This window comes from Peromyscus leucopus, chromosome 4, assembly GCF_004664715.2.
Source record: "Peromyscus leucopus breed LL Stock chromosome 4, UCI_PerLeu_2.1, whole genome shotgun sequence".
Taxonomy (NCBI): domain Eukaryota; kingdom Metazoa; phylum Chordata; class Mammalia; order Rodentia; family Cricetidae; genus Peromyscus; species Peromyscus leucopus.
In genome coordinates this window covers 97,501,717-97,521,693 of record NC_051066.1, presented here as the reverse complement: position 1 = coordinate 97,521,693, position 19,977 = coordinate 97,501,717, and the positions used below count along the sequence as shown (strand labels likewise).

General features: G+C 43.0%; 1 protein-coding gene across 1 annotated transcript; it reads left to right on the top strand.

Annotated features, from left to right (window-relative positions):
- Window positions 1-28: 28 nt before the first annotated feature.
- Window positions 29-16,205, top strand: Mfap1 (microfibril associated protein 1). The gene is made up of 9 exons (XM_028878718.2): window positions 29-237; window positions 3,061-3,280; window positions 6,799-6,928; window positions 7,270-7,457; window positions 10,361-10,469; window positions 10,559-10,719; window positions 12,535-12,694; window positions 15,399-15,488; window positions 15,576-16,205. The coding sequence occupies exons 1-9, from the start codon at window positions 159-161 to the stop codon at window positions 15,756-15,758; spliced, it is 1,320 nt and encodes a 439-aa protein (XP_028734551.1). The 5' UTR covers window positions 29-158; the 3' UTR covers window positions 15,759-16,205.
- Window positions 16,206-19,977: the final 3,772 nt, after the last annotated feature.

Here is a 19,977-nt window from a genome sequence, read left to right as displayed (position 1 = left end):
TGCTTGTGTATTTCCGGTTCTTCTAGCTCTGCCGGAAGTCGCTTCTGTCAGTCGCGCAGCAGTGTCTGGCGGAGCGAGTTGGAAAACGGTGTTGTCTTCCTTGGACTTCGTTGCCAGGATTTAATCAAATTTTGGAGATCGTCACCGCAGCCATCACCATGTCGGTCCCAAGCGCACTCATGAAGCAGCCGCCCATTCAGTCTACGGCTGGGGCCGTCCCAGTTCGCAATGAGAAAGGTACTGGCTCCCCTCCCCTCCAGGCTGATCTGACCCTTTCAGCCTCAGTATCCCTCTAACCTGCCGTAGGTCGGCCATATCAGCCCTGATGACCCTGAAGACTTAACCTCCGTTTCTTCCTCTGTCCCACCTAAATTCTCACCCCATCATGTAGCCTAGAGATTGGAGGATGTGGGGTCGACTTAGTGAGATCCTCTCTCAAAGTATAAAGGAGGCTGGAGAGGTGGCTCAGCGGTTAAGAGCACCTTCTGCTTGTCCAGACGACCCGAGTTCAGTTGCCAGCACCCACATCAGGCGACTCAACAACCACCTGTAACCCCAAATCCAGGGAGATCTGACACCTCTGGCCCCTGCCGGCGCCCGCACATATCCACACACAGCATCGTTAAAAATAGGGCTACAGAGATGGCTCAGCCGTTAAAGCTAAACTCAGCAACCAAAACAATAACAAAAATAAAAGGAAAACGCGAGCTGAGGTCTTTGTGTGTATATCCAGAGCTACCTTTGATTTGCCCAGTTTGATGATAAGGGTTTCCTCATGTTATGAAATAATTTGATTTGTTTTTATTCTCTTTCTAGTCTCTGGAATTGTTTGTTTTGTTTATTTTCATGTATACGAATGTTTTGCTTGCGTGTATATATGCCACCATGTGGATTCAGTACCCAGAGAGGCCAGAAGAGAGCATGGGATCCTCTGGAACTGGAGTATCCAACTGTTACAGACTGCATGTAAATGCTGGGAAATGAATCCAGGTCCCCTGCATGAGCAGCAGGTACTCTAAGCTGCTGAGCCATCCCTTCAGCTCCAACTTGTTGTTGGTGTTTTAGAAGAGATATATGGCCCAGCATAAGAGCTAGAGGAAAAGAAGGTAGAAATTGATAAAATTAGAATATTGTTATGAGCTGGGTGGTGGTGGTGCACGCCTTTAATCCCAGCACTTGGGAGGCAGAGCCAGGCTGATCTCTGTGAGTTTGAGGCCAGCCTGGGCTACCAAGTGAGTTCCAGGAAAGGCACCACAGCTACACAGAGAAACCCTGTCTTGAAAAACCAAAAAAAAAAAAAGGGGGGGGTGGGGATTTAGCTTAGTGGTAGAGCACTTGCTAGCACAAGAAAAAAAAAAAAAGAAAATGAAAAAAAAAAGAATATTGTTATGTTGTAAAGGCTATCATAACATCTCAGTGGGAGGAGCTAGGGAGATAGATTTGCTTGCTGTGCCAGAGTTCAGACCGCTGGCATCCATGTAAAAGCAACACAAGCTTATAACCCCTTGTAGTGAGAAGAGAAGAGAGGCAGGGTCTTTTAGGCTTGATGGCCAGCTAATGTAGCTGAAACAGCAAACATCAAGTTCAGTGAGAAACTGTTTCAGGAAAAAAAAAAAAAAAAAAGACTGAGTGTGATATCATACACTTTTAAGCACAGCATTCAGTAGGCAGAGGCAGACAGATCTCTGTAAGTTTGAGGCAAGCCTGGTCTACTTACCCAGTTCCCCATCAGCCAGGTCTGCATAGAGAAACCCTGTCTCTGAAAAAAAGGTGTTTGGGATAGAGATTGGCTCAGTGTTTAAGAGTACTTGTTGCTCTTACAGAGGACTGTGTGGCTCAGTCATCCATAGCTCTTATTCCATGGAATCTGAAGCCCTCTTCTGACTTCTTCAAGCACCAAGCATGCACATAACATGCATTTATACATGCTTCCAAAACAGTCACACATATAATAAATCTTTTTAAATTTTGGTTTACAAATAAGGTGGAAAAGGATAAAGGCACCTGAGTCACCTTCTAGCCCCTCTGCATCTGCATACATGTGCGTACACCACTCACACACACAAAGAAATCTCAGAGAAGTCTTTAAAAAAAAATGTGTGAGTGAGTTGGGCAGTAGTGGTGCATGCCTTTAATCCCAGCAGAGGGAGCAAAGGCAGGTGAATCTCTGAGTTCAAGGCTAGCCTGGTCTACAGAGTGAGTTCCAGGACAGCCAGGGCTACACAGAGAAACCCTTTCTCCCAAAACAACAACAACAAAACACACACACACACACACACACACACACACAATGTGTGTGAGTGATATTTTAGTTTTATGTTGCCACTTAAATTACTCTTGCTAATGTACTGGGCACTGTTACTAAGAATTTGTTTAATAAGAGTGCATTTGTTACTTTTCTATTGTTGTGATAAATCACATGACCAAGGCAATTTATAAAAGAGTTTATTTGGGCTTATGATTTTAGAGGATTAAGGTTCATGGAGGCAGAGCAAGGCGTGGCAGCAGAAACAGAAAGCTGAGGCCTCATGTCTTGAACCGCAAGCACGAAGCAGAGAGGGGGGGGTGGGGTGGGGATGAATACACAGGCACTGCTGTAGGACTGGTGCATGGCTTTGGAACCTCAAAGCTCACCCCTCGTGACATACTTCCTCTAACAAGGCTGCTCCTCCTAAACCTGCTCAGACAGCACCACCAGCTGGGAACCAGGGGTCCAGACATCTGAGCCTGTGGGGGACATCCTCATTCAGGTCACCACTGAGGGCTGAAAGGACAGCTTGAATTTGTAGGGGGATTTTTATGCCTGTTCGCTGCTCACAGTCCCCTGCTTCATTGTCCCCAGGGTACCTCTTGATGTCTTGAGTTGGTATTCAGAGATGCCTTCTCAAGACATAGTCTTTATAGGAAAGCACTGATAGACAAATATGTAGTTGGATAATAGCTGCCGTATCCTCTTTCGACTCTGGTCCATTGGGAACTCTGGGTTCTATGTGCAAAGGCCAAGAATTGAAGGGAATTGGGAAAGAGGTTACTGAAATATAAATTATCTTTCTTGTTCAGGTGAGATTTCAATGGAAAAAGTGAAGGTAAAACGTTATGTGTCTGGAAAGAGACCAGATTATGCCCCTATGGAGTCCTCAGATGAAGAGGATGAAGAATTTCAATTCATTAAGAAAGCTAAGGAACAAGAAGCAGAACCTGAGGAGCAGGAAGAGGATTCATCCAGTGACCCCCGACTTCGGCGTTTACAGAACCGCATTAGTGAAGATGTGGAAGAGAGGTAATGATAAAGTGATGTTTTCCTGGACTGAGACCTCTCATGATGACAGCCAATGCTGTGCTTACTGTGTGCCGTCTACTGTTCACATAAGTTACACTTGCTAATTCTTACAATCTGTAGAACATCTTATAAGATCGGTACAACTATACCTGTATTACAGGTGAGGAACCAAGGCAGCAAAGGGTTAGGGAAGTGGCATGACCAAAGTTATATAGCCAGGAAATGGCAGCTTCAGGAAACAGCTCTGTACTTGTAGGCCCAATCACTAATTAGCTTCTAAAGATAATAGAAAACAAACAAATAAACAAAAAAAAGATAATAGAAAATAGCATTTGTTGGTCTCTGGCAGGAAGTCTTTTTACTATAAAATTATGTCATAAAATTTGAGAAACTGATTTTATCCATATAGTTTTTTGTTTGGTTTGGTTTATTTTTTGGGTTTTTCAAAACAAGGTTTTTCTGTGTAGCCCTGACCATCCTGGAACTCACTCTATAAATGGGACTGGTCCTGAACTCAGAGATTTGCCTGCTTCTGCCTCCCAAGTCCTGGATTAAAGGCGAGTGACACCACCGCCCCGACATACAGTTGTTTCTTGTTGTGTTGTAGCCCAGAATGGCCTAGGTTGGCAGTGATCTCTGTCCGTCTTCTCAGTACTGACATGACAGGTGTGAGCCACCACCCCTTGCCCTTCTACTTGCTCTAATGACCATTAAGTAAAAATGACAAGTAGGAGGAAAGACATGTGTGGTGTGTGGGCTCGTGTTGCAAAGAGAAACTCCCAGTTAGAAATCAGAGCAGGCAAGATATCCTGAACTTTCACAGTTCATAATGTTTCAATTTGGGGGCATGGCAGGGTGTCTCAGTGTGTACAATTGTTTGTCATGTAGGCCTGACAACCTGAGTTCCATCATCCTGAAACAGACTCCCAAAATTTGTCCTCTGATTTCCACAAACATGCTGTGGTACATGCGTATCTGCATTCATTCTTAAACTATCTGTCTCTATCTGTGTCTCTTATCTCTGATACATCATGAGCACTCACAATAATAAAAATGAAATTTAAAATTTTTAAATAAAAATTTTTCACAGACAACATGAGTCAAAACAGTTCCAGTTATTTATTTGCTTATTTATTTGTGTATTTGCCTTTGAGTTTCTAAGAATCTTATGTGGCCCAGGTTGGCCTTGAATTCAATATATCATCAGCTTCTGAGCCTCCTGCCTTTACCTCCAAAGTGCTAAGCATATACTCCATGCCTAGCCATTTATTTTATTAAATAGATAGATCCAAGTAACTTAAGTATTTATGTCCTAACAACTAAACCACTTGAAAATTGTATGCCTACAAGAGAAAAAAATGTTTTACTTCATTCTTAACATAACCAGTTACTAGTAGTAACTCATTAGAAACTGCTGGATACTGCCAACTTCTCAACCTTGGAGTCAGCCTGTTCCTATCAACCTTCATGTTTAATTGCCGTGTATCACAGCAGCCACCAATCCCAGTTTCACAAAAATACTGTGCTGCTGGGAAGAATGTAATATGACCTAATAAAACTGAGCTACTTGTCATTTAAAAGATCCCTAGTGTGCCCCAAGATACTGCCTAAACCAATGTTTTAGGCCCAACTTAACTATGCTCTGATATTCTGTTGTAGTTTATTGGGTTGTATGTATAATTTTTAAATTTTTTTGAAATTAAAATATAATTACATCATTGCCCCCTAACCTCTCTCCAGCACTCCCTTTACTGTCTCAAATTCATGGCCTCTTTTTCTTTCTTTGTTTGTTGTTGTTTTTCTCTGTGTGTAGCCCTGGCTGTCCTGGAACTCCCTGTGTAGACCAGGCTGGCCTTGAACTTCTGCCTCTACCTCCCAAGTACTGGGATTAAAGGTGTGCGCCACCACCCTTCAGCCGCCCTCTTTTTCTTAAGCTGTTGATTCACATACACATACCTACCTAAATATATAAATTCAACCTGCTCAGTCTATATAATGTTACTTGTGTGTATATGATTTCAGGGCCATTGGTATAGTAGAGTATATAACCAGCTGGAGGCAGGGACCCTTCCCTGGGAAACCTGTGTCTTCTGCTCTCAGCATTCCTTAGTTGCCTGGAGTTCTTTGAATGGGGCTGGGGCCCTGTGAGACTTCCACCTTCTAAGTTAGTATGTCTATTGGTTTAGTCCTTGTTCAGGTCTTTTTTAGGCAGCCATATAGCTAAGAATTCATGGGTCTATAGCTTCCCTAAATTTTCTAGGACATACACTTTCACAGCAGACTTTCTGGTCGTCTGGCTCTTAAACTCTTTCTGCTCTCTCTTCTATGATGTTTCCCAAGCCTCAGGTGCAGGAGTTATGTTGTAGAAATTATTAATTGGGACTGGGTACAACATGATCACTTGTTCTTTGAATTTTGATTGGGTGTGGTTTTCTGTAATGGTTTTCTTTTGTTGCTAAAAAGATCTCCGTATAAATATTTAGAATGCAGTAGGAATTAAGCTGGTTTCGTAAAGTGGCAGTTATAGGTCCTCCTCCAAAATCCCTGGTCTCAGTAGCTGTGGGTAGTTGGCCAGGTTTCCAATATCAGGCATGTTTCCCTCTTGCTAAACAAGTCTTAAGTCCAATTAGAGAGCTCTTGGTTACCACCAAGATAGGTGCGTCATTACTGCACCCATAAGGGTGCCGTGCCATGCTGGTAGTTATTGTAGTTCAGAGGTGTCATAGCTGGGTAGGGTTTTGGTTGCCTCCCTCCCTTTGGAAACTTGCATGGTGCCTTCTGGTACCCTGAAAAGTAGTCCTCAGGGAGGGGGCGTCCAGATCAGATACAGCTTGGATTCTCGATACCCTGTGTCCACTATCTTAGGCAATAGTCACTTGCCTTCAAGCTCTGGGAGGCTACCAAGAGCAACAGTGATGGCCTATAATGTTTTGGGCCATCCCTGACCAACAATTTGAAAGGTGGCTTCTCGTGCCTGGTATTAGGGCTTTTATTTAAATTATGTAGGTATGTATATACACTTAGACTTATATGTGTTATGTCTAACTTTAGATAAACAGCAGTATGATTCTTTATGACTTTTTCAGACATTCTTACTGTTAACTGTTTCAGTTTCTTGAATCAGAACTTTAGTTTTTCCATCTTAAGACTTCAATATTAGGCAGGCAGATCTCTCTAAGTTCAAGGCCAGACTGGTCTACAGATCAAGTTTGAGGTCAGCCAGGACTACACAGGGAGAAAAAGAAAATTCAATATTGCTCTGTGTGGTGACTCATGCCTGTTATTCCAGCACTAGAGAGGCCAAAGCAGAAGGATAGCCATATTTTAACTACATAGCAGGTTGCAGGCCAGCCTGGGCTAAAGAGTAAAACTCTTGGAGAGAGGGAAAGGGAGAGAAGCAGAGAGAAAAAGAAGAAAGGAAGCAAATGCAATTTCAGGACACTACAGCCGAGCAAATGTAGTTGGTGTTTCCCTTCTCTTTTTGATACTAATAGTACACTTGGAATTCTACTTTTCAGATTGGCTCGACACCGGAAAATAGTGGAACCTGAAGTGGTAGGAGAAAGTGACTCAGAAGTAGAAGGAGATGCTTGGCGCATGGAACGGGAAGATAGCAGTGAAGAAGAGGAGGAAGAAATCGATGATGAGGTAAGAAGAAAAACGTGGAATTTTCCCTCCCAGGGTACAAGAAAAAGTTGCTCATTTATATATAAGGCTCTAAAGGCACAAGATTTGCTACTTTTAGCTGAACTCTGATTGTGATTTCTGTTTATTGGGGATAAAACTGAAAATGAAATCATGCTGAATTATGCTTACTCCTGTCAGAGTTTCTTGAACCTGTTGAAGACAAAAGTCAAAGCTATGCAAGGGGCTCAGTAGTAGGACTTGGACGTGGTGTACACAAAGCCCTGGGTTCAGGCCTGAGCACCACCAAAGCAGGCGTGGAGCACAGGCATTTGAATAACTGGCTAAAGTATGTGCCTTGATAGGAAATAGAGCGGCGCCGTGGCATGATGCGTCAGCGAGCACAGGAGAGGAAAAATGAAGAGCTGGAAGTCATGGAAGTGGAAGATGAAGGACGCTCTGGGGAGGAGTCGGAGTCGGAGTCTGAGTATGAGGAGTACACAGACAGTGAGGACGAGATGGAGCCTCGACTTAAGCCTGTCTTCATTCGAAAGTGAGTGTCCGCCAGACCTGCCAAGCCAGGCCTGGATTCCAGCTACTCGGTAGGCTGAGGTAGGAGGATTGCTAGTTCAAGGCCAGCCTAAGCTACAAAAGTAGTTAGTTCAAGACAAGCATGGACAATTTAAGAAAACCCTCTAATTCTCAAAAGAGACTAGGGATATCAGTCAATGATAAATGTTTGCTTAGTATGCACAGGGGCCTAGGTTCAATCCCCAGCAGAGGAAGAGGGGGAAAATAGTCAAACCAGGACAGAATCCACATGGTTAAGTTCTAGGTCTGACAATAAAAGTCTCTGTATCCCACATTGTCCTGCAGTGGAAGTCTTCTTCCCAGTGCCCTAGCCCTGTAGCAAAGATGCTGAGAAGTAGCGGGGTGTTAGCAGATCTGACTAAAGGATTTGTCTCTGTCGTTCTGTTTTATCAGTGAAGACTCGGGAGACAGAGGCTTAGGTGAAAACCTGCTAACTCAGAGAGGCAGAGAAAGCACCCAGCTGCTTCTTCCTCTGCTTTCTCCTATCCCATCTGAAACACAAAGCCCTCCAATTGGATGCCCCTCCCTTCTGCTTCCTGTGTGCCTCTCTGTCTCTCTCTCTCTCTCTGGTTACTTCCAGTCAGCTGGTTGCTTGTTCCAACTCTTGACCTGTGGTTCATTTAAATAACGTAATCTTGGGGTTTACAGTTCAAAAAGCCACAACATAATGGTAATCTGAGTGTGTGTGTTTGTGCTTTGAGATGCTCTTGCTGTGTAGCCTAAGGTTGTCTGAGATTCACTATGAGGTCTAGACTGGTCTCGGACTTGTGGTCCTCTTGCCTCAGCATCTGAAGTGCGGGGCTTACAAACATGTGCCTTGCTAATCAATTTTTGTTGAGGTTTTTTGTTTTGTTTTAGTGATACTAGAGATGAACCCCATGCATGTGCTAGGAAAGTGCTTTAACACATTGCCAGGGAAAACCATGTTTTAAACACAAAATTAAGCTTATAAAGCAAATTTCTCTTTCTTTCCTAGTGTTTAGGAATCCTGCTATTTACAGTCAACCCAGCAGAATCCTTGTTAAATAGTCAGTTATCAATGATGAAGGGAATTTTGGTGCTGTAAAGTCCTAAGATGAAGCTAGACACTGTGGCGCACATCAGTAATCCACATATTTGAGAAGTGGTAGATAGAAATACTATTAACCAGCCGGGCGGTGGTGGCTCACGCCTTTAATCCCAGCAATTGGGAGACAGAGGCAGGCAGATCTCTGTGAGTTCGAGGCCAGCCTGGGCTACCAAGTGAGTTCCAGGAAAGGCGCAAAGCTACACAGGGAAACCTGTCTCGAAAAACAAAAAAGAAAAAAAAGAAAAGAAATACTATTAACCATCCAGTGTTCAGGGCCAGCCTGAGTACATAACAAAGTTCAAGGCCTGCCTTGGTGGATGAGATGGCTCAGTAAAATGCCTGTGTGAGGCCTGTGTGGGCTATATGAGACGCTGTCTCAAAACACCAAAAAGACCTAGAGTGAACTGGTGACACAACCCTGTAGTCCCAGCTGTTCAAGAGCTGAGAGAAGAGGATATAAGTTCAAGGCCAGGTTGGACAATATAGTGCCATCTTGTGTCAAAAATAAAAACAGTGGTTCAGTGGGTAAAGGTACTTGATACCAAGCCTGATGCCTAAGTTTCATCTCCATATGGTAAAGAAGAAAACCAATTCCCAAAAGTTGTCCTCTGATCTTCACCATCATGTATACATATCAAATACATAATACACTAAAAATAATAATATGGAGAGATGGCTCAGAGACTAATAGTTCTTGCTGCTCTTCCCAAAGACCTGGCTTCAATACCCAAGAGCCATACAGTGGCTCATAACTGTGTGTGACTCCAGCTTCATGGAATTCAATGTTCTCTTCTGGCCTCCGTGGGTACCAGGCATGCACTCAGTATACAGACATACATGTAGGCAAGACATCCAAACACATGAAATTTTTAAAAGATTTTGTTGGGGAAGGGGGATAGAGATAGGGTTTCTCTATGTAGTCCTGACTGTCCTGGAACTCAACTACATAGACCAGGCTAGCCTTGAAGGTTTATTTAGTTTTTGTGATAATAATAATAAAAAGAAAAAGAAAAGAGCAGAGGATATGGCTAAGTAGTAGAGCCTTTGCCTCGTGTACCAAATCCAGGGTTCAAATCCCATTACAAGGAGAGGGGAAAGAAATCAGGCTATAATTAGGGCTAGAGATAACAGGTCAGTTGGTAGACAACTTACCTAGCTAGGCATTGTGGTAATCGTTTTTAATCCTAACATTCTGGGAGGCTGAGGCTGGAGGATTGCCATGAGTTTGAGGCTAACTAACAATCCATAAAAGTCTTGTCAAACAAACAAGATGCTTAGAAAGATGGCTTAGCAGTTAAGATCTCTAGTTAGTTGTCTTCCAGAGCACCCAGGTTCAATTCCCAACACCCACATGGTAACTAATAACCATCCAACCAACTCCAGTTCCAGAGCATCCAGCACCCCTCTTCTAGCCTTTGTAGGTATTAAAAAAAGAACTGGGCATGGTAGTGCCGCACCTTTAATGCCTATGCTCGGGAGGCCGAGGCAGGTGGATCTCTTGAGTTCCAGGCCTCCCTGGTCTACACAGGGAGTTCCAGGATGGTCAGGGCTATGTAGCAAGACTTTGTCTCAAAAATGTGAAATAAAAATGAAAAAAAATTTAAATTTAAGGAAAGTTCTAAAAGACCAGGAATATAACATGTCTTGCACACACTCAAGTCTTGCTCAGTCTTGGTACTGGGGAAGAAATAGAGCTGAAATACTTCCTAGTTTGGGCTTTGTCTGATTTGGACTAGACAGAGGGACACAGGTCCACTCTACGGACTTTGGGTGGTTAATAGTCCTCTGTGATACAGGAAGGACCGGGTGACAGTTCAAGAGCGAGAAGCTGAGGCACTGAAACAGAAGGAGCTGGAGCAGGAAGCAAAGCGCATGGCTGAGGAGCGGCGCAAGTACACACTAAAGGTGAGGGGTGGCCGTGGACCAGTGCAGGGTCCAGGCAGTAAGGTTACAGGGAGGTGGGGTTCAGTAGCTGCATTGTTTGCCTTATCCAGATTGTGGAAGAAGAGACCAAGAAAGAGCTGGAGGAGAACAAGCGGTCTCTCGCCGCACTGGACGCACTCAACACTGATGATGAAAATGATGAGGAGGAGTACGAGGCATGGAAAGTCCGAGAGCTCAGAAGAATCAAGAGGGACAGAGAAGACCGAGAAGCGTGAGTAATGGGAAGGCCACTGAAGCTTCAAATGGCACTGGTTTGTCTGTGAACAAATATCACTCTGTTCTCCTGTTGTGACTCAGAATGGAGTCGCTTGAAACAACAGTACTGTGTTTTTCTCAGTTGTGGGGGTTGACCAAGCCCTTCCTCTCATAGTCTCCGTGGACTCACCTGTACTATGATGTCTCCCCCGTAGGACTGACGGGGCCAGAACGTCCAGAAGCCCTTCTCTGGCGTGTCTGACCACCGGTGCTGGCGTTCAGGCTAGATGCCTCATTTCTTAGTCCTGCACCTCCAGGCAGGGTGGAAACTGGCAAGGTCTCCTGAGGTGTAGGTTCCAGAGCTCATATGTCCCTTCTGTACTATTTTTATGATTCAGATGGAGCCACAGGGCAGCCCAGGGGCAGATTCCACCTCTAAGAGTGCAGAGCAGCAAGCACCTTCCTTGAAAAGCAAGTTCATTTCTGAACTGCAAAGCCACTGCAGAACTGTCTTTATTTTGTAGTTTCTGATGTTCTTATGCTGGGCTCTTTGTTTTTTGTTGTTTACTTCGAGGCAGGGTCCTCGGCTGACCTAGAACTCACTATGTAGTCCAAACTGCCTCAAACTCATAGAGATCCACTTGTCTCTGCCTCCTGAGTACTAGGCTTAAAGGTGTGCGCCATCATGCCAGACTTTTGTGGGGTTTTTTTAAGGTTTATTTATGTATTTTATGTGCATGAATGCTCTGTCTTCATGTACACCAGAAGAAGGCATCAGATGCTATTACAGGTAGTTGTGAACTACTATGTGAAATAATGGATATTGAACTCAGGTTAAATGCTCTTAACCGCTGAGCTATCTCTCCAGCATGAGATTTTTTATGTGTATAAGTGTGTGGATGTGTGTGGATATGTATCTATGTGAGTGTTGGTGCCTGTGGAACCCAGAGCAGGGGGTAGGCATCATGTCCCTATAGCTACAGTTGAGTTATTTTTCTGGTTTTTAAGACGGTGTTGTATGTAGTTAAAGGTGACCTTGAGCTTCTGCTCCTTTGCCTGCCTCCTGAGTGCTGGTTTAAGCATGTGGCCTAATGCCCAGTTTCTGTGACGCTAGAGATAGGAATCAGGCTTCACGCACCCTATGTAAGCATTGTACCACCAAGTCACATCTCCAACCCTCCTTTTAGATTTTAATGTTAAAATTATATATACATGTGCATTTTTCTGAAAAAAAGGATATGACTTCCCTTTCTCCCCAGAATAAGATTTAAAACCCACTATACTTAATATTGTTAATCCATAATTTGTGACATGTGATTATGGATTACAGTATGCTTATGAAGGATTATGAGCAAAGTCTTGCTAGTTATTTTTTATTTGTTCTAATTTTGTTTTAAAACCTAAGATATTTGAGGGAAAGACAGAATTGGGGTTGTAAAATCAAGCATTAACAATATGTCTGAACCTCAGAAAGGCTAGAGTCTACTTTCGGATGTTTACAGTCCTGTTCTGGCAAACACAATAATGAAGACAAACTCATGTTTTTGTTTATTGGACACCTGATCTTGACTTCTAACAAGCAATAATCAGAACTAGAGATGTAGCTGGGTGTAGCAGCATGGGTCTGTCTATAGTACTAGCATTTGGAAGATAAGGCATGAGGTTGAAAGTTCCAGGTCAACTATATAGCAGACCTGCTGTGAATGAATGAGTGAGTGAATGAATGAAGTGTGAAAAGGTGAATAATGGCTGAAAGAAGATGGAACCATTATCTTCAGGTATTTGGGCTTTCTGAATTTGGAAAATACTAATACTTTTGCTCTCTCGATAGGCTTGAAAAGGAGAAAGCAGAAATTGAACGCATGCGAAACCTGACTGAGGAAGAAAGGCGGGCTGAACTTCGGGCAAATGGCAAAGTCATTACCAACAAAGCTGTTAAGGGCAAATACAAGTTTTTACAAAAGTATTATCACCGGGGTGCCTTCTTCATGGTAAGTGTGAGGGGAATCACAAAACTGGGCAGTAGGGATAACTACCAGGCATGTCCAACATTTTGACATTGTCATCTGCACACTAAACCAGGCCATTAAGTTACTCAAAAAGAAGTGACATTAAGTACATAAGATGGGCTGGGCAGTGGTGGTGCATGCCTTTAATCCCAGCACTCAGGAGGCAGAGGCAGGAAGATCTCTGAGTTCGAGGCCAGCCTGGTCTATAGAGTGAGATCCAGGACAGCCAGGACTACACAGAGAAACTCTGTCCCAAAAAACCAAAAATCAAAAAAAAAAAGGGGGGGGTGTCTCAGAAAGAGATGATGAGAAATGAGGCTATGATCTATATATTCCACTAATTAGGTTCTCGAACCCCCTAGAAATTATTTCATAGCCAGTTGTGGTGGCCTACACTGGTAGGATTTGCTGAAGGAGGTGGAGGCAGGAGGATCACAAGTTTGAGGCCATCCTGGGCTACACATTTCAAAAGAAAAAAAAAGGAAAAGAAATCATTTCATAGCCAAATGAATTTATTTTATATGAAAACCACACTCTCTGGGGTTGGGGATTTAGCTCACTGGTAGAACGCTTGCCTAGCAAGTGCAAGGCCCTGGGTTCAGTCCTCAGCTCTGAAAAAAAAAAAAAAGAAGAAGAAAACCACACTCTCCTATTGGGATAAAGAGTAAAATTAAATAACTTGTGAAGTTAAATGATTTTTGGAAAGAGAAAAGTAATAATTCAAAAACTGTTAAGCTAGGCCAGGCATGGTAGTGAATGCTTTTAATCCCAGCACTCAGGAGGCAGAAGCAAGTGGATTTCTGAGTTTGAGGCCAGCCTGGTCTACACAGTGAGTTGTAGGACAACCAGAGCTACATAGTGAGACCCTGTCTCAAACAAACAAAACCTATTAAATTGTGCTACATTTACATTGAAGGAAAACAATGTTCAGAGCTATGTTACAGTTGCAGGTCTTGGAGGATCAAGAGTTAGAGGCTATGTAAATCCAGGGGTGCCTGTTTATAACCTCAGCTACTCAGTGAACCAAGGCAGAAAGATAGCAGCTTCCAGGCCTGCTTAGGATACAACTAGAGAATAATGTGCGGCTAACAGAGCAGTGTGAAAGTACTATAAAGACTTTGAAAAGGCAGATGGTACATGTCCTAGGAGATTGAAAAGGGAGCATGGAACTAGATTACAGTTTATTGGCAGAGTTCTTGTGTAGACTGTACAAATATTTGATCCCTAGTACCACAAAGAAGAAAAGATTTTTCCAGACAAGGTGGGGCATACCTGTAATCCCAGCACTTAGAAGGCAGAAAACAGAATCGGGAGTCCAAGGTCATATATCAGGTTCCACTAAACCCTAGGCTACATGAGGTCCTCCCTTTCTTCCTTCTTTCCTTCCTTCCTTTCTTTTTCTCTTCTCTTCCCTCCCTCCTTGCCTCTCTCCTTTCTTTTCTTTTTCTTTTTTTCTTTTGAGATAGGATCTCACTGTGTAACTAGCTAACTTTGAAGTTGTTATATGGACCAGGCCACTCTTGAGCAACTAGAGATCCACCTGCCTCTACCTTTGCCTCTACTGGGATTTAAGGCATTCGCAACCACATCAGGCAAAAGATCCTGCCTTTAAGAAGAAAAAAAAAAGAGCACAGGAGACTCGCATTGGCTGCACACACCTGTAATCAGCACTCCAGGTGCCTGTAGAAAGAACACACATTCCAAGTGAGAGTGGACCATAGAACAACAATGTCCTATCTTGGAAAAATCCAGGAAAAAGAAGAGAATCAATGACACATGTTTTAGAAACATTAATGTGGTGGCTTCTACAATGCAGGGGCTGGAGAGATGGGCTCAGTGGTTCAACACTGGCTGCTCTTCCAGAGGAGCCACGTTTGATTCCTAGCATCCACAATCCACATGGCCCTTCTCAACTCAAGTGTAATTCTAGTTCCTGGGGGTCCCACACCCTCTTCTGAGCTCAACAGATACCAGGCACACACGTGGTACACAGACATATATACATGCACTCATACACATAAAGTAATTTTTTAAGTTTTTTAAGAAAAGGGGCTGGAGAGATGGCTCAGCTTTTAAGAGCACTGACTGCTCTTCCAGAGGACCTGGGTTCAATTCCCAGCATCCACATGGCAGCTCACAACTATATAACTCCAGTTCCAGGGAATCAGACATGCAGGCAAAACACCAATGCACATGAAATAAAAATAAATATTAAAAAAAATTAATAATAATAAAAGGATTCTACAGCCCAAGTGAATAGTTCATAGGATGTAATAAATGAATAAACAGGAGATACTCAAATTTTGAAGATAACTGAATGATGTTCCTACTTATAAAAAATTTAAAATCAGGAAAGGAATCTGACCTGGGAACAGTAGGAATGATTTTTACTCATTATATTTCAGGTTCTAATATAATGTCCAAGTAAAGGTGCACATACAAAAGGATTGGGAAATTTAGGAGACTTGCAGTGCTAAAGCTGCATGAAATGCATAGTGAATGCAGGGAACAGAACAGACTTTTAGTAAGCATAACAGTTTGTGGAAACACTGTCTCCCCACACAGATACCATCTCTTAAAGAAAGGCTCACTACTACTTTGCTTCCTCTGTTGTTATGTTTAATAAACTTGTGGTTTGCATATGTGGAAAGTAAAAACCACAGACTCATAAGATTCTTTTCCACAGGATGAGGATGAAGAGGTCTACAAGAGAGATTTTAGTGCACCTACTCTTGAGGACCATTTCAACAAAACCATTCTTCCAAAAGTCATGCAGGTATGGGGATTCTCGCTAACAGAAAACAGACTGGGAGCTGAGCGTGGGATGTTTGTTTGGTGTTGTAATCATCCGTCCTTCTTTCAGGTCAAGAATTTTGGACGGTCCGGTCGTACCAAGTACACCCACCTTGTGGATCAAGATACCACTTCCTTTGACTCTGCATGGGGCCAAGAGAGTGCCCAGAACACAAAGTTCTTTAAACAGAAGGCAGCTGGGGTACGTGATGTATTTGAGCGACCATCTGCTAAGAAGAGGAAAACCACCTAGACTTCAACTGCTTATTCCAACGTGGGACACAAGGGGAGCTGGTCCTCAATTTTCATTAACCATCATTTACATAGTTCTTGTATAGAGCCTTCTGGACTTACTGCCATAACTTGTGTTTGAAGGTGCTTTGTAAGAGGTTTGGACTCATACTGAGAAACCTACAGAAAAGCACTAACCAGGTAGATTAGAGGCTTCCCACTTAAAACTATTTCTGAGAAATCTTAGGTTTCTCTACCATGGCTTCCCATATTGACTTGGGACTGTTCTGAGCTTATTTTTCCAGCACCTTAGCCTGGATCAGATGTATGGGCATGTGAGTGGATGGGGCATTACTTCTACCTTAGGGTTAGAAGTAGGATATCAGGACATCTAAGCTCAATCCAACCTGTTTTTTGCATTTGGGGTATTGAATCTACTTTTCTAAGTAAACATTCTTTTTGATGTGTGTTGTGTGTGTGTGTGTGTGTGTGTGTGTGTGTGTGTGTGTGTGTGAGAGAGAGAGAGAGAGAGAGAGAGAGAGAGAGAGAGAGAGAGAGAGAGAGAGAGAGAGAACCACACACCAGAAATATTTTTACCATAATATTGGAAACAAAATGTATGATCTGACTTTTTTTTCTTCTTTATTTTGCATACCAACCACTTTCCCCTCCATCCTCTCCTCCCATCCTCTCCCCCTAATCTGACAACTCTTAAGCCGCTTAAAAACTTAAAAGAGGCTAAGTATGGTGGCCCATGCCTTTATTCCCAGCACTCAAAGGTAGAGACCCATACAGATCTCTTGTTCAAGGCCAGCCAGAGCTACATAATGGTCTCAAAAAAAAAAAAAATCTATTAACTAAAATATAACTAGGCATGGTGGCATACACACACACAGTTAAATCAAGAGTTCAGTCATCCAAGCAGGGCATGGTAGTGCATGCCTTTAATCTCAGTAATCCAAAGGCAAGGATAGATCTCTGAGTTTGAAACCAGCCTGGTCTACAGACTGAGATCCAGAACAGACAGGGCTACATAGAGAAACCCTGTCTTGAAAAAAAAGAGTTCAGTCATCCTAAACTATATAATTCAGGGCTTACCTGAACTGTATGAGACTCTGTCTCAAAAAAAAAAAAAAAAACTTTAAAAAAAGTAAATGAACAAAATATAGCAGAGAAATGGGCAAAGGTCTTTTTTCTCCTCCATAGTAGAATTTGAACCAAGGGCCTAGTGTATGCTAGCCAAGTGTTCTGTCATTTTGCTATATCCCTCATCCGTGTGTGTGTGTGTGTTGTGTGTGTGTGTGTGTGTGTGTGTGTGTGTGTGTGTGTGTGTGTGTTTTAAAAGGGTCTCACATGCCAGGTGGTGGTGGCTCACAACTTTAATCCTAGCACTCGGGAGGCAGAGCCAGGCGGATCTCTGTGAGTTCGAGGCCAGCCTGGTCTACAAAGCGAGTTCCAGGAAAGGCGCAAAGCTACACAGAGAAACCCTGTCTCGAAAAACCAAAAAAAAAAAAAAAAACAGGGGGTGGGAGTCTCACTAAACTACTCAGGCAGGCCTTGAACTTGAGATCCTGGGCCTGTAAGATGTTTCACTGGTAGAAAACCCAGTATGGCAACCAGCAAGCTGTCGTCTGTCTTCCATGCATGCACCATGGAAGATAAGTATTTGTGTGCACACGAGATGTAATGAAAAAAAAAAAAAAAGCTAGGCATAGTACTTGCCTATATTCTCAGTACTTGGGAAACAAGGCAAGTAGGATAGCAGATCTCTTGAGTTGAAAGTCAGTTCCAGAGTTACCCTGTCTCCAAAAAAAAGAGGGAGAGAATGTAATGAATTTAAGATTCTTTTGCCTCAGCCTTTCAAGTGGCTGGATTACAGGCATGAATCACCAAGTTTAAAACATTTATACCCTGCCACCACACTGGGAACTAAGTCTAGGACCTTGCATATGCCCAGCTCTTGCCTATTCATATTTTGATCATCCTTTGATCTCAGAAACACACTCAGATACTGGACAATAATTAAATAGCACCCAAATCTATTCTAGAAGCAAATTCAGATGTATTTAGTTGTCCTTGTTCTCTATGTTGTAGCATTGTTTAGAACAGTGACTTATAATATAGAACATGACTCACTGAGTCCAGTTCCTACTAATCTCTTATCCAACTCATGTGTAAGATGAGAGAACTAAAGTTCTGAGTAGCAGCCCACAGCTGTTTAGTATAATTAAGTCCACTTGCCCATGTAATATTTACTGTGTAACCACCAGGCACAGAATGCAATTTCATCAGCTGAATGACTTTCCTTGATTACATAAAAAATGAGAAGAGGGGTAAAGATGTGGCTCAGTGGTTAAGGGCACTTCTTATTCTTCTAGAAGACCTGAGTTCTGTTCCCAGCACCCACATGAGGCAACTCACAACTGCCTGTAACCCTAACTCCAGGGAAGATCTGAAGCCTCTGACCTTTGACAGCACCTGCACTCATTTGCAGATAAACACAATTAAAAACAAAGTCATTCTTCTAAAGACCGAGCCAGGTGGTACTCACCTATAGTCCCAACTACTTGAGAGGCTGAAAGGGGATCAACTGACCCCAAGTTCAGGACAAGCCTGGACAATACAATGAAACTCCATCTCAAAAAAATAACTAGGCCGGGCGTTGGTGGCGCACGCCTTTAATCCCAGCACTTGGGAGGCAGAGCCAGGCGGATCTCTGTGAGTTCGAGGCCAGCCTGGGCTACCAAGTGAGCTCCAGGAAAGGCGCAAAGCTACACAGAGAAACCCTGTCTCGAAAAAAAAAAAAAAAAAAAAAAAAAAAAAAAACTAACCCCAAGTTAGAAGTGTGGTTCATTAGTAGAGTACTTGCCCTAGAATGGTTAAGGGCCCCAGGTCTTATTCTCAGCACCACCAAAAAAAAAAAAAGTTTCTTTTCATGTCATTAAAATAACCCCTACAGGACCCATTCATAGGCTATTGACAAATTGCTTAAATCCTACATAAAACTAAAAGTAATTACTGAGATGAGCACTGAGCCAGATAGTGGCATACACACACAACACACAGAAGCAGAAATGTCACAAGTTCCAGTCCAGCTTCAAATACATCTCACAATCCCATGGCAACAAAGTAGGTATAAAGGTAATGTCAGTCACTCTCTACCTTTGTGTTTTGGGACATGGTCTTAAAAAGCCACAAGTTCCTGATTAGGCTGAGTGGCCAATGAGTAGTGGGGATCTGCCTGTCTCAGCACAACCCCCAATGCTGGGGTTACAGGATCATGCCACCACTTTGGGGCTTTTTATTGTTCTTGGCTGGTGATGTTTTATTTTATTTTTAGAGACGGTCTCTCTGGGTAGCTTTGGCTGTCCTCAAACTTCCCCAGTAAACCAGGCTGGCCTAGACTCGTGGAGATCCACCTGCCTCTGCCTCTCAATTGTTGGGATTAAAGGTGTGTGCCACCACCACTCAGTCACCCCTGGGCTTCTTGGGGGGTGTACAGTACTAGAGTTCCAAACGCAGATTCCTTGTGCTTTTGAGGCAGGTATTTACTAAGCCATCTCTCCAGCTCTAACCCATCATTTCTATGATCTATAATTCCATCTCTAGAACCTAAATTTTTACTCCAGTAGCCTATGAATGGGGTTGGTAACTTAAAAGACCCCAGTAGGAGCTAGTCTTTTGGTATTCATGAGCTAGCCTACAGAGTTGGGAAGGGTGACGAAATTGCAGCTCTCAAGTGCTGTTAGTGCAGGGATCTGAGTTTGAAAACAAACTGGGCTACACAGGAAGAACGGATCTGAGAAATCAAGTTGACAAGCTATCCTAGAAGCACATGTGGTTGGATCTTTCGCAGAGGATCCAAATGTACTCTGTATTGCCAAGAGCTGGTCAGGTGAGTAAGACTAGCATACCCCTAGAGTCTGTTCTTTAGGATGGGTGAAAGCTTTGTGGAAAAAGGCACTTGAATTCCATTCCTCCATGATGGAAGTAGAATTGTCATCTGATCTCAAGCACTGTGGCAAGAGAGTGCCCAGCCACACACACACACAGTAAGTGTAATAAAAATAGAGCCTGTATTTGAACATTAGGTACTTCTTTATATTGATTGCTCATACACTTTCATAAAGTCCAACATAGAAACTGACAACAAAATAAAATATATAATGCATTTGATCTGAGGTTTAAAAAAAAAACAGGGTTGGGGATTTAGCTCAGTGGTAGAGCACATGCCTAGCAAG